Raw genomic sequence first — 12439 nt, forward strand, 5'->3', positions numbered from 1 at the left:
AATCAAGAGAACTATAAATTTTACTATCAATACGATACTTACTATGCTTCCTAAAGTCTATATTTATGAAAATAAAAATGTAAATGAAATAAAAGTTTATTCCTAATAAACATTATAGTCCTAAAATACGTCAAACTTTTTATTCTAATAGACATCCAATTCTATAACAATAAAACATTTATAACAACATATTTATTTTTCATACGATATACACTACATAATATATAAAATTAAAAATAAGTCAAATTATGAAACTTGAGTTAAACTCGTATATTTTAGATAAGTGCAATTTTCCATCAAAACCTATATTTGGGCCTAAATCTCTCAAATATAGAACAAACTTTAGTTTTGGACGATAAGACCCTTAAACATGTTCATAATAGGTTAATATGTAGTTTATCACTAAATTTGTTCAAAAGTACTTAGTCGATACTTAAATATTTTCTTACCTACTTAGTGCCAGAACTTATATTCTGTCACTCAAGTTGGTACATCCGCACTAACACCATTAGTTTGTGTTGATGTAATACTATTAGTCAATTCGGTGGTGAAACGTGGCAATCTCTCACTACATCATGTCATATAAATTAAAAAATTTTAAAAATATATAAAAAGCCTATAATATTTTTAAAAAATATAGAAATTTATGATATATAATATATAAATCAATAAAAATTTTAAAATTTAAAATTGTAAAATATATAAAAGAATTAAATATTTATAATGTATATAAATATATAAAACAACTAAAAGCACATTTATAATGAATTTGGATACATGGTTGTCCAAATGCATTTGAATATGAATAACTATCCGTGTAAGTTAATTCTTGATGTGAAAACTTTTATATATATATATATATATATATATAAATTTATCTATTTTAACATTTTAACACTTTATATATTTTATATTTCGAAACAATAAAATAGTAGTAATAATAATATAAATAACCCAATATTTTATAAAAACTAAAACATATAAATTTACTAACAAGTAGAATTTAGACAAATAATTGTCTAGATTCATATATATCTGGACAACATTATGTCTAGTTTCATTCTTGATGTGAAACAAAAATTATACATTTTTTTCTTAATTTATATATTTTTATTTTTTAATTTATGTTCACCACGTGACATGTCAAGAGGCTGCCACATGTCATCATCAAATTGGTTATCAGTGTCACGTTAGCATGAACTAGCTGTATTAATGTAAAGGTACCAACCTGGTTGATAAATACAAATTCAAGTACCAACTAAGTACTTTTAGACAAATTTAGAGGGCAAATTACGTATTAACCCATTCTTAATCAATCAAGTCACTAAAACAAGAGGATATAAATCATAAAATTAGCCCTTAATTTCATCCCATTTTCACTTTATCCTCTTTTTTTTGGATTGTGACTCAAAATCCAGAATTTAATTAAAATTTTTCAAACAAAAAATTGGTTGAATTATTAAAATTTTAACAACATTAACGTAGGCATGGAAATTTGTATATAATTCATTGTTGACATGAATAATTTTTAAAAAATTTTATGAACATTTTTACTAATTTTTATTTATTTTCTAAAATTTTTATGAATTACATGTGAAATGTCAAGTTAGTGTTGTTAAAATTTTAGCAATTCATTCAAAAATTTTAAGAAATTAATTTGACTAAAATTTGAAGATTGTAGGCCAAAACAATACAAAAGGAAATATGACAAAAGTAATAATAATTACCATTAGAATTATTTAACTATTAGTAAATTTCTCTCTTAGCCACCTGACTTAATAAATTTATTTTTTGGTCACTTGTCACTCAACTATTAGTAAATTTTCTTTTTAGTCACCCAATTATGAAAAGTTACATTATGGTCATGCAACTATTCAATTTTGTCTTTTTTAGTCACCGGCTAATAGAGGTGCACATGGGTCGGGTCTAGACCTGTCCATGGGCCGGGCCCGGAAAAAATTTTCGGCCCGACTCTTAGGCCCGGGCCCGGCCCAAAATATGAGCCTAAAATTTTGCCCAGGCCCGGCCCGGGAAAAAAGAATAAGCCCAAGCCCGGCCCAATTTTTAATAAACACAAAAAAATATTTTAAAAATAAAAAAATAAAAATATTTTTAAAGTATTTTAAAATTAAAAAATAAAATAAAAAATATATATTTAATATATTCGGGCCGGGCTGGGCCCGGGCCAAAAAAGTTGAGCCCGAGCCCGGTCCATTTTTTAAACGGGCCTCGTTTTTTTGCCCAAGCCCATATTTCGGGCCTATATTTTTACCCGAACCCTCCCATATTTTGGGCGGGCCGTTGGACCGGGCCGGGCCGCCCGGCCCATGAGCCCCTCTACCGGCTAATAGGGGTAGCTTTTAAAATTGGCATAATAACAATTTTAGTCCTCAACATTTATAAATATGTCAATTCAGTTTTGAATTTAAAAAAAATTAACCCTCAACATTTTACACATTGTGATATTTGATATTTCTTTTTGCAATTTTACTTTTCTTTGTGACATTGTGGGTTAATTTTAAAAGAATGAGAAAAGATGAAAATTACTACATTAGATTTTGAGTGTTTCATTTTTATATATTTCCAATCAAATTTAGTTTATATATGTGTTTTTTAGCTTTTTAGGTGAAGGTTACAAAAAAAAATACACAATATATAAATGTTGAAGGTTAGATTTTTAGAATCAAAACTAAATTTACACAATATGTAAATATTATGGGTTAAAGTTGCTATTATACCAAATTTAAAAGCTATTACCATTAGCTAGTTGGTGACAGAAAAGACAAAATTGAATACTTGGATGACTAGTAACTTTTCATAATTAGGTGACCAAAAAAGAAATTTACTAATAGTTGAGTGACCATTTTATAATTTTTCATAGTTAGGTAGCCAAAAAGGAAAATTACTAATAGTTGCGTGACTATTAGTGTAGTTTTCCCAAATTAATTTGAAAAAAAATCCAAAAAAGAAAAAAAACGGAAAATAAATTTCCCACGCTTCAATAATAACAAGAAATAAGAATTCAAAAATAAATAATAATAATAAACCAGCTCTCCTTTCTCTGATCTGATCGGACCTCCCGCCTCCTCTTTCTTGTTTGTTTCAATTTTGTTTTCTGTTTTTCGTTCAATTTTAGCTTCTTCTTTTTTGTTTTTATTTCGAAATTTTGGAATTCATTTAACTGTTGCAAATAATTTCGTAATCTTTTTTCTTGCTTATTTTTCGAATCTCGTTTTTGTTGATCTGCTTCGAGGGGGGAGAGAGGCGGGGGATTCTTTGTGGAAGTTTTGTCGCTGAACTTGAGAATTAATTGATTTGAGTTTTTTGTAATTACTTTTGTGAATTAATGGGGGTTAAAATTGGGGGATAAAATCGTTATATTGAGGAGATTGTGAACGGGGTTTTTGAGGAATGGCGTCGGCTCAGGCCTTGCCTTCTTCACGGAAACAAGAGCATCTAGAAGCTGGGAAGCGCCGGGTACATCTTTTTGTTCTTAATTTTTTTCCCTTTATCGGTTGATTTGATGGTTTCTTTCTGTTTTGAAATATGATTTTCGATCTGGTAAATGATTTGGTTACTTGTTAAAAATTTCAGGCATATATAGTCAGCTATTTAGGATATCGATTTCGGAATAGGACTAGAATTGACGGTCTATTTTGGTATTTTCATATATGATCTGTAGTATATTTGCATTTTCTTGCAATGCTTTGGTAGATCATGTCTGGAATTGATGGTATATGGAATCAATTATTTTGTTAGATTACACCTTTTGGGAATTTCAATGCTTTTATGCCTTAAATCTTTGCAACTGCCAAAGGTGATGCTGTTGGAGCTAAAAATATGACCAATGTTTTTTGGTTTTTCTTCTTAAATTGGATTTGAGAGTTCAATTTTGTCATTACGTGCTATTGTTTGTATTCAAGCTGGAAAAGATGAAGAAGCTTCACTGCATTTGACACTCTAATAACAGTGATTTTAGATGAAGAGTGTATTTAAGTTGCATAACGATAGCATTGCAGTTTAAGGTTGCCTATATGCGTTTGTGCCTGAGTGAAGTGTCTTATTTCTACTTCTATTTTGTGATATGTTGAATCTGTTCTGGTTGTTTAGAACTCTTCTTTTGATTCTTTTTAGTAGTCATTCATGTTCTACTAACTAGGGCTGGTAAACAAAAAGAACTCCCATTCTAGATTTCTATGTTTTGTCTTTGAATGCTGCGCCTTTTACATAGTTTGAAAAGTTAATATCCTCATAAACCGTCCGTTTATTGGATTTTGTATAATTTTTACTCTGGATTTATGCTTATGATAAAAGTTTTCAGTTAGATTTTAGCACATAATGGGTTTTTGAAAATGAACGAATAATTATTTAGAGTATGTTTACCAAGTACTGTTACAATTGATCCCTCCTTTCTTGCAGCTGGAGGAATTCCGTAAGAAAAAAGCAGCTGAGAAAGCCAAGAAGGCAGCACTTACCTCCCAAACCAATGTTTCTGATGTTAGCTTAAATGAAAAACAGCAATTAGAAACTGAACACGTGCGGGTTATTGACTCAGGTGGTGCTGCTACATCTGATGGACCCAATCTCTCTTCTGTAAAAATAATTAACAACAATAAAGCAACTGAAGTTAAATCAAACAACAAGCATGCTTTCCCATCTTCTTTGGCAAATAATTATAATTCGTCCTCTACAGAAGTGCACATACATGCAAAAAGTCAAGAAAATGAGAAATGTGGTGCTTCATGGAATGCTGGACGATTGTATAATGATAGCCTACAGGCAGAACATATGAGTAACGACTTTCAAGAACCCAGGTCGAAAGAAGATGATGGCTATTCGAAGGTTTCTACAGTTTTAAATCCTATTTCTTCTGAAAATTTTGTTAGTAAAATATCTCCACAGAATTCACTGCAAAGCAAGGCCAGTGAAGGCAGCTTGCTAGGTAGCAGCCATGCCCTATCTTCTTTATATGAAGGTAATGTTGAATATTCATATTGAATATGCTTGTTTTATAAATTATATGACCAGAATTTCTTTTCATTTATCTATATTTTCAGCATTTTGTTTTACTGAGGAACTGACACAGCATAGTATGTTCTGTGGCTTAATTGCAGACTCTGCTCAATCTACCTCAGGTGGAAGAGGGTCTATCCTTGAAGTCGGGCAGAACTTGCAAGGAACTGGAGACTTTAAGGAACCTATGATTTCTGATTTTGGAGAAGGAAAATTCAGTAGTTCATCTGGTGGTTTTCCAAGTTTGCATGTTCCATCCATACAAACATCTGGATCATCAGAGTTCAGTTTTGATGCCAGAAGTTCCTCAAGCCACACGCCACTGCATTCAGTTGCAAATGATACTAGTTCTAGGAGATCTCGTCCATCTTTCCTTGATTCTCTCAATGTATCTGGAGCTTCTTCTGGGTCTCTTTTTCAACATAATCAACCTACAAAGGAAGTGTTTGCATCCCAGAGTTCACAATTTAACACTAGTAATACGATGGGGTCATCTCCTTTTGAGAGACCATCAACAGAGATTGGAAATGCGGGAACTTACTCCAAGCTTGGGTTCTCTGATTTTCCTAGCGGTAATGAGTATTCTGGGTATTTTTCAGCTCCTGCTAGTAGTAATGGTGACCTCTCAAAGCTGATTGTTGCTAATGAGAATATCTTGGAGAAGAAGCATGATTTTTACTCTACCAAACAGAATGAGGATTTTGCTGCTTTGGAGCAGGTAGTCACATTTTCTATTCTTGAGGTGCCACTGTGTCCAGGTTTCTAATAATTATTGTGTTTTATGGTTCATCCCTTGGGCAAGTTATACTTCTTGTAATATCGAGTTCCTTAGTAACACAAATAAACATTTTTTGAAGTGTACTTTTTGATGTCTTAGAAATATGCCATTATAAGTATCCATGGTTATATTTAACTCATCTGATGCAATTTGACATTCCATAATATATGCAATTTATTACTAGTCTATGTTGTTCTATCCGTAAGAACCATGATATAATGGACGAGTATATTTGTATCCTTAGATCTGTGTCTTGTGTTTACCATCTTGTCTTTTGGTGTGCATGAGCTGGATCCAGGCTTTGTTCGGTTTGGATATACGAGGCAAGGATAAGGAGACTCTTGAGCATTTTAGTGATAATGCACTGTTTTGTATTTCAAGCCTAATGCCATGTTGGTTTCTTAAGATAAGCTAATACTAATGGTTGGTCAAGGAACTCGAAGAAGCTGTTGAAATGAAAACATTGTTGTATGTTTTGAAGCTCCTAATACGCTCACACAGATAATTTGATGTAGAAAACTATAATTTTTCATTTGTTATTTGTCTAACGGTTTTGTTTATTAATGTTTTCTCTGTTCATTGTCTTGGCTTTTTTAATCTATTCATCCTTATTCTGCAGCATATTGAAGACTTGACTCAGGAAAAGTTTTCACTGCAACGAGCTCTTGAGGCCTCACGTACATTAGCAGAATCTTTGGCTGCTGAAAATTCATCTTTGACTGATAGTTATAACCAACAGGTTTGTTTCCAAATATTAGATTAGCAGCATTAACGGCTGTCATGGTCATGATATGTTTTTTTATCAGTTCATCGTGCTTCTCCATTGCAGCACTTTCTGTCATTTCATTATCCTAATTTGTATTCTCAATCCTTCTTAAAAATCTCTTAATTATCTTACATTTACTTTTCTCCCCAGAGAACCGCTGTCAACCGGCTAAAATCTGACATGGAGAGCTTACAAGAAGAAATCAAGGCCCAACTGGTTAGTATTTACTATATTTAGGTACTGGTAGTCACTTCAAATTGTTAGAAATAATTGAATCTCATACAACTACATACCACTTTATGTCATATGGTTAATGCAATGGTGTTTGTATGGCATGTGTCATGTGTGCACATATGCACATTGATTTAGACTTGTTTGTGCTTAGATAAAGTTCTATCTAAAAATTGAGATACCTACTGCTGTCTATTGCATCTCTGGTGGTACCCATTAACCAAAAAATGCAGTACAAGGAACCCTCTTGAGGTTGTCCATGTCTATGCCCTTTGATCTACACTTGAAGGGGCCTTAAGTAGTGCTATCCCAAAGTTATTAAATATTGGGTTTGTTTCGGTTTTATATTCAGGTTGGGCCTCTCAACCTATTGCCTATTGGTTTTAGGTTAGATGCTTAATAACTTTTTATCTATAAAAATGATCCTTAAGGCTGGAGCTTGTCTATTTTTTCCTGGATTCAATCAATAAGTCTTTGTTTTGAATGGTTTTCTTTTGTTGCAAAGGATGGTGCACAGGATGAATTCAGTTTTATGCTGTATTTTAAAATGCTATGCTGTATGTATGCTGATCTGCATTTTATTCTCTTTTGTTCTTTGTCTGGTGATGTTCAAATTGTTAGGGAGTTCGTTACAAATACTTTTTAAAACGTCAACAACATTCTATTTCAGCGTATACCTTTTTTTTATTCTTGCTATGTCTGGTGTTTGGTATTGCAGGCAGAGCTCGAGTCTTTTAAAATGGAATATGCAAATGCACGACTGGAATGTAATGCAGCTGATGAACGTGCTAATATATTGGCTTCTGAAGTCATTGGTTTGGAAGAGAAGGTAACAAAGTTTTAATGGGTAAAGGTTTTCTTCCTTCTCCAATTTCATTCTATTCATTATAGAACATATATCACTCTTGATAATAATGCTGAAAGATCAGTAAGCTGCCATGTTCGTATATGCATGGTTGTAATATATACCACATGTGAAGGGTGTTTCTTGGACGTATAGTAGAGCTGCAAAGTTTTTAAGTGCCAGTTTAACTTAAGTGGCTCTCTAGTCCTTTTTTATAGTTGATTTGATCCTGTTATTTGCTTGTTTTATATGATGTTATTAGCATTTGGAGTTTCTTACTTTATTCCATTGAATATATTTCTGTATAAAGCTGTTGACACTGGAGTGAAATTACTTTTGTCTTCTGCTAGATTAAAATGTTTTTAATATCCTTTCTGTAGGCACTTCGATTAAGGTCAAATGAGCTAAAATTGGAGAGGCAATTGGAGAACTCACAGGCTGAAATTTCTTCTTTCAAGTATGCTTTTTTTAGGTCTAATTATGAAATTTGTCCCTTTATTTTACAGCATCTGAGAAGTTAGTCCCTCTAATTTGTCAGAATGGTCCTCATATTTTATGAACACTAAGAAATTAGTCCAATTGAGTAACACTGTTAAACCTTGTTGTTAAACTGAGCTGTTCAGCAACTTATGTGCTAGGAATTAGTAAAAACCAGCAGTAGCATATTTATGTGCAACAAATTAGCAAAAATCAGTAGTTCAAGTTCACATGTTTACCAACAACTGGGCTAACTTGTCAATTTTTGTAAAGTACAATGACCATATTTTGACAATTTAAAGTAGGGGGCTAACGTTTTAGTTTCATGAAATAGAGGGATAAAATTCATAATTAGATATCTTTTTATTTGTTGCTAAAGGACTTGTGATCAATTTCTTATTGCTTCTCTGTAGTTTCCTCAATCATAGATTCCTTCTTTGTTCCTAAGTTATTTTCTAGATTGTAATGCTCATATTGAAGATTGTTATTGTTGCCATTTTGAACCGGTGCTTAGATTGTCTGCGATATAGTTATCCATTTAAAGTTTACTATTAAGTGGTCATGACATATTTATGCAAAAAGAAATACAAGAAACAAAAAGACAAGAATTCTGCATGTAATTAAGTGTTGAACTGATGCATTAAAATCATTAAAGATAACAGATTGCAATTTTGTGTAATAAGTCACTTTTATTTGCACTCATTTTTCCACAAAGCATGCTTTTGTTAGTTACAATAAGAAACCCCTATACCATGCCTTTTTGGTGGATTTAGTTCCTCTACTATAAATTGGTCATTTCTAGTTCTCTGTTTTATTAAATGTGTATTGTCAGTCCCAAGGCAAACTTTTTTTTGTTGTTAATTGTATCAAATAATTTGACATGATTTATTTATTTGTTTTTTATATGTAATGACAGGAAATATATACCTTGGCATTTTTTATTAAATTGGACAATTTTTGCACTTTTAAGAAAAGAAAGGGAGAAAATGTATAATATTTGTCCAGTTGCACAAAAAATGTCAAAGGTGTATATGTCACATCACCACATACTTCAAAAAATAAGCTGCGTCAAATTATTTGATGGAATTCACGGAAAATTAATTGGCCTCAAGAATCAAGATTGAAAATACACATTTTGAAAAGTAGAGGGATAAACATAATCAAATTAGAGGGACTAAATCAACAAAAAATGCATAGTATAGGGACCCTTCATACAAAATTTACCTTTTCCTTTTGTTTTCATTAATTAGTAATTTCTCAGTTTTAGAAGTTTTACTCAAGGAACTTCTTTGGTATTGGTTTTCTCATTTGCCATAATATTATCATGGATTAGACTTTTGTTTGAATATACTTTCATGTTGGGTTCTCTGATACTTGAGGGCATCTTATTCATTGTGAATATTGCAGAAAGAAAATGTCAAGCCTAGAGAAAGACCGTCAGGATTTGCTGTCAACTATTGAAGCTCTTCAAGAAGGTAAGTATGCTGATCTCATGAGTGTGTGTTATTATAGTATTAACTAAAAGTAAGTTTTTATATATTTTTTCCTATAATAGCCATATGCTTGCTATATATTTTTCTTATTCATTTAATGCAGAGAAGAAGGTACTCCAGTCTAAAGTACGAGACTCTTTCCTCAGCGGAAAGTCTGTTGATGCTATCAAGAATCCTGCTAGTAAGAAGGATATGTCGACTTCAACCGAAGATCTTGGTAATTGTTTTTTTTTTTTTGTCCTTTAAAGGTTTCTACATGAATAAACTGCCATATCTTATTTTACTGAATCGAAATCCAGTTGCATATGGCTAGAAACTGCTAAGCATATTCCCAATTTCAAAACATACTATTGGTCTGTGACAAAGGGTCGCATGAATTTTTTGCAAGGTCAATTTTCACTTAATATTGGCCTACCCTCACTAGTTGAGTATACGGATTGAAATCATAGTGAGATTTAGAGACAATTTCTTCTTGAAGGCCTATAATGTATCATCTCTAATTTGAGGGTTTGGTTTTGGTCTGTCTTGAAGGTGTCTTGCATGAGATTAGGTATATTATTATTATTTATGTATTGCAAGCGTTGGTCTTGTGAAAGATTTGGAGGAGGTAGTTATCAGGATAAAGGATAAGTTACTTCAACTCTTTGATGTAATGTATCCGTATCACAGATGCTTCATAGTATGCATTGATATAAGCAGATCAATACTATATACAAATATGAGAACTTAATAAAAAATGGAAGTTTTTGAATCAGACCAATATCGACATATCCATATTTGAATTTGAGTTTGAGTTACTTAAAAGGAAAATTAAATATATATACTTGTTGCACTGCATCAAGCTTCCTGTACTTCAAGGCAAATCTGAGAAGTCTGATAGCGATTGTAGTAGTTATAGTGCCTTTTTAAGGTTGCTTTGATTTTCTATGGCCCTTTGGTTTAATGTTGATTTTGTTTATTGAATTTTTGCAGCAACCACGGAAACTACTTCTGATGACAAGGAACTGAATAACACTAATGACGCCTCTAGTTTGAGTTTGCTGCCTGAGGATGGAGGATTTGAAGTTTCTTCTGTTCACATTCCTCCTGATCAAATAAGAATGGTTCAGAACATTAATTCTTTAATTTCTGAGGTAGGTTCTTTACGTGATTCAGATTTTCTTGTGGCTTTTATATGTTTTACTTGTTTGACCAACAAGAAATTAAATTGTTGATATTGGTGCCTACTATACTGTCACGATCATCGTACAACCTTTTTCTTGTTGCAGTTAAGATTGGAGAAAGAAGAACTGACACAAGCTTTGTCATCCGAGTTATCTCAAAGTTCAAAGCTGAAGGTATTGTACCACATGTATAGTTGTAATTCTCATGTATTTGTAATAGTTTCATTCTGTTCTTGTTGCCAGGGATTGCATTAGAATTTAAAGAAAATTTCTAAAAAGATTGAAAAACTTGAGGTGCAATTCAGGGCCATTAAAGGCTTGGTTTTTTGTAAATATTATTATACTTCACTAGTTTTCTTGGTGAACTGTATTTCTTTTTCCTTCTATTCGGTCTTTTGTACTTACAAAGTTATGAGCAATTTCTCATCCAAACTTTTTCAAGGGCTCATCAAATGTTTTGATTGTTTCTCCTTTGACCTTATCATAAATGTTAGATCTATGAATGATTATTCTCATCATTGTTATTATCGAATGAAGGAGGTGAATGAGGAGTTGTCTAGGAAACTTGAAGTTCAAACTCAAAGATTGGAGCTTCTGACAGCTCAAAGTCTGGCAAGTGAGTATATCCCGGCTAGACAACCTGAGCCTCGAAAAATTGATGATAATACTCCGTATGCAGATGAGGGTGATGAGGTACCTCCGCTCTCTATCTCTCCCTATATATATGATCTTATTATAACATAACTGATTGTAGTAGCATGTTTTACTCAACCATTCCCAAAAATTGAACAGAAATATCTAGGGGTTTCTAACATTTAAATCCTAAAAATATTCTAATTTCCTCCTAGGTGGTGGAAAGGGTTTTAGGATGGATAATGAAGCTCTTTCCTGGGGGGCCATCAAGACAGAGAACCAACAAGCGGCTTTCATACTGAATCCGTATAATCTTGGCAAGACAGGTCCAAACTTTCATATACCTTTTTCCGGTTTACCTTCTCTCGTTTTGGTGATTGTGAGGGGGTTTGTGATATTTAATAATTTCGAGTCAGTTATACAACCCATTCTTTTTACTAGAAAGGAAGATGAGTTTATCTTAATCGTGTTACCATTGATTGGTGAACTCTAATTGTCAATTGTTTGATAGATGAAGGGTATAAAGAAGTCCCTTGTCGCAGGGTTATATGGTTTTCAGTTTCAGGATCAAATTTTGCACGGGGCCGAAACGAACTAAGAGGACATACGGTATAGGAAAAGAGGCCCCTAAGTTTATAGAGTGTGGATTCGTTGGATTTGTAATGAACAAGTTTTGGGTTCTTGAGCACTAAGAATTTAAAACGGTTGATTCTGTTGCTGTCTGTTTGACTGTGCTTATGCCTATTAACCGTTGATACATCCTTAGTGGTCTCTAAAAAGATGGCCGTTGATGCAATTTCTAATCTCTCTTGTATACTTTTCAGACTTAATTAAAACTTCATGCCAAAATTTGATTTGATGTTGCTGTTCTTTTTTAAAAAAATATTTAGCTGATTATTCTTACTATTTTAAATTAAAAATATTTAGGATGCTTACAATGTAATGTTTTTTTTTTTTTTTTGTTTAAACTGGGATATAGTTTAATTATTTTTTAAAGGAGGATATCAAACAGGTTTCATATTCGTGTTTCGATATTAGTTT

The 12439-nt window shown here is 32.4% G+C and overlaps 1 protein-coding gene across 2 annotated transcripts; it reads left to right on the plus strand.

Moving 5' to 3' along the window:
- Positions 1 to 3020: 3020 nt before the first annotated feature.
- Positions 3021 to 12257, plus strand: LOC105795601 (protein BLISTER). 2 transcript variants are annotated; one of them, XM_052627979.1, is made up of 14 exons: positions 3021 to 3477; positions 4420 to 4555; positions 4694 to 4975; positions 5115 to 5731; positions 6411 to 6530; positions 6708 to 6773; positions 7507 to 7617; positions 8013 to 8089; positions 9517 to 9584; positions 9706 to 9819; positions 10575 to 10735; positions 10871 to 10939; positions 11303 to 11458; positions 11614 to 12257. In XM_052627979.1, the coding sequence occupies exons 1-14, from the start codon at positions 3412 to 3414 to the stop codon at positions 11698 to 11700; spliced, it is 2130 nt and encodes a 709-aa protein (XP_052483939.1). In that variant the 5' UTR covers positions 3021 to 3411; the 3' UTR covers positions 11701 to 12257. The 2 variants fall into 2 exon arrangements, with proteins under 2 accessions (XP_052483939.1, XP_052483938.1); XM_052627978.1 differs by having other exon boundaries at positions 4420 to 4975.
- Positions 12258 to 12439: the final 182 nt, after the last annotated feature.

Source organism: Gossypium raimondii, chromosome 3 (genome assembly GCF_025698545.1).
Source record: "Gossypium raimondii isolate GPD5lz chromosome 3, ASM2569854v1, whole genome shotgun sequence".
Classification (NCBI taxonomy): Eukaryota; Viridiplantae; Streptophyta; class Magnoliopsida; order Malvales; family Malvaceae; genus Gossypium; species Gossypium raimondii.

What these genes read in the sequence shown, in the direction of transcription:
- LOC105795601 (XM_052627978.1), top strand. Translation starts at nt 3,412, where the DNA reads ATGGCGTCGGCTCAGGCCTTGCCTTCTTCACGGAAACAAGAGCATCTA. An exon ending in CCTATCTTCTTTATATGAAG is followed by an intron (nt 4,976 to 5,114) that starts GTAATGTTGAAT and finishes GCTTAATTGCAG; the next exon opens with ACTCTGCTCAATCTACCTCA. An exon ending in TCATTGGTTTGGAAGAGAAG is followed by an intron (nt 7,618 to 8,012) that starts GTAACAAAGTTT and finishes TCCTTTCTGTAG; the next exon opens with GCACTTCGATTAAGGTCAAA.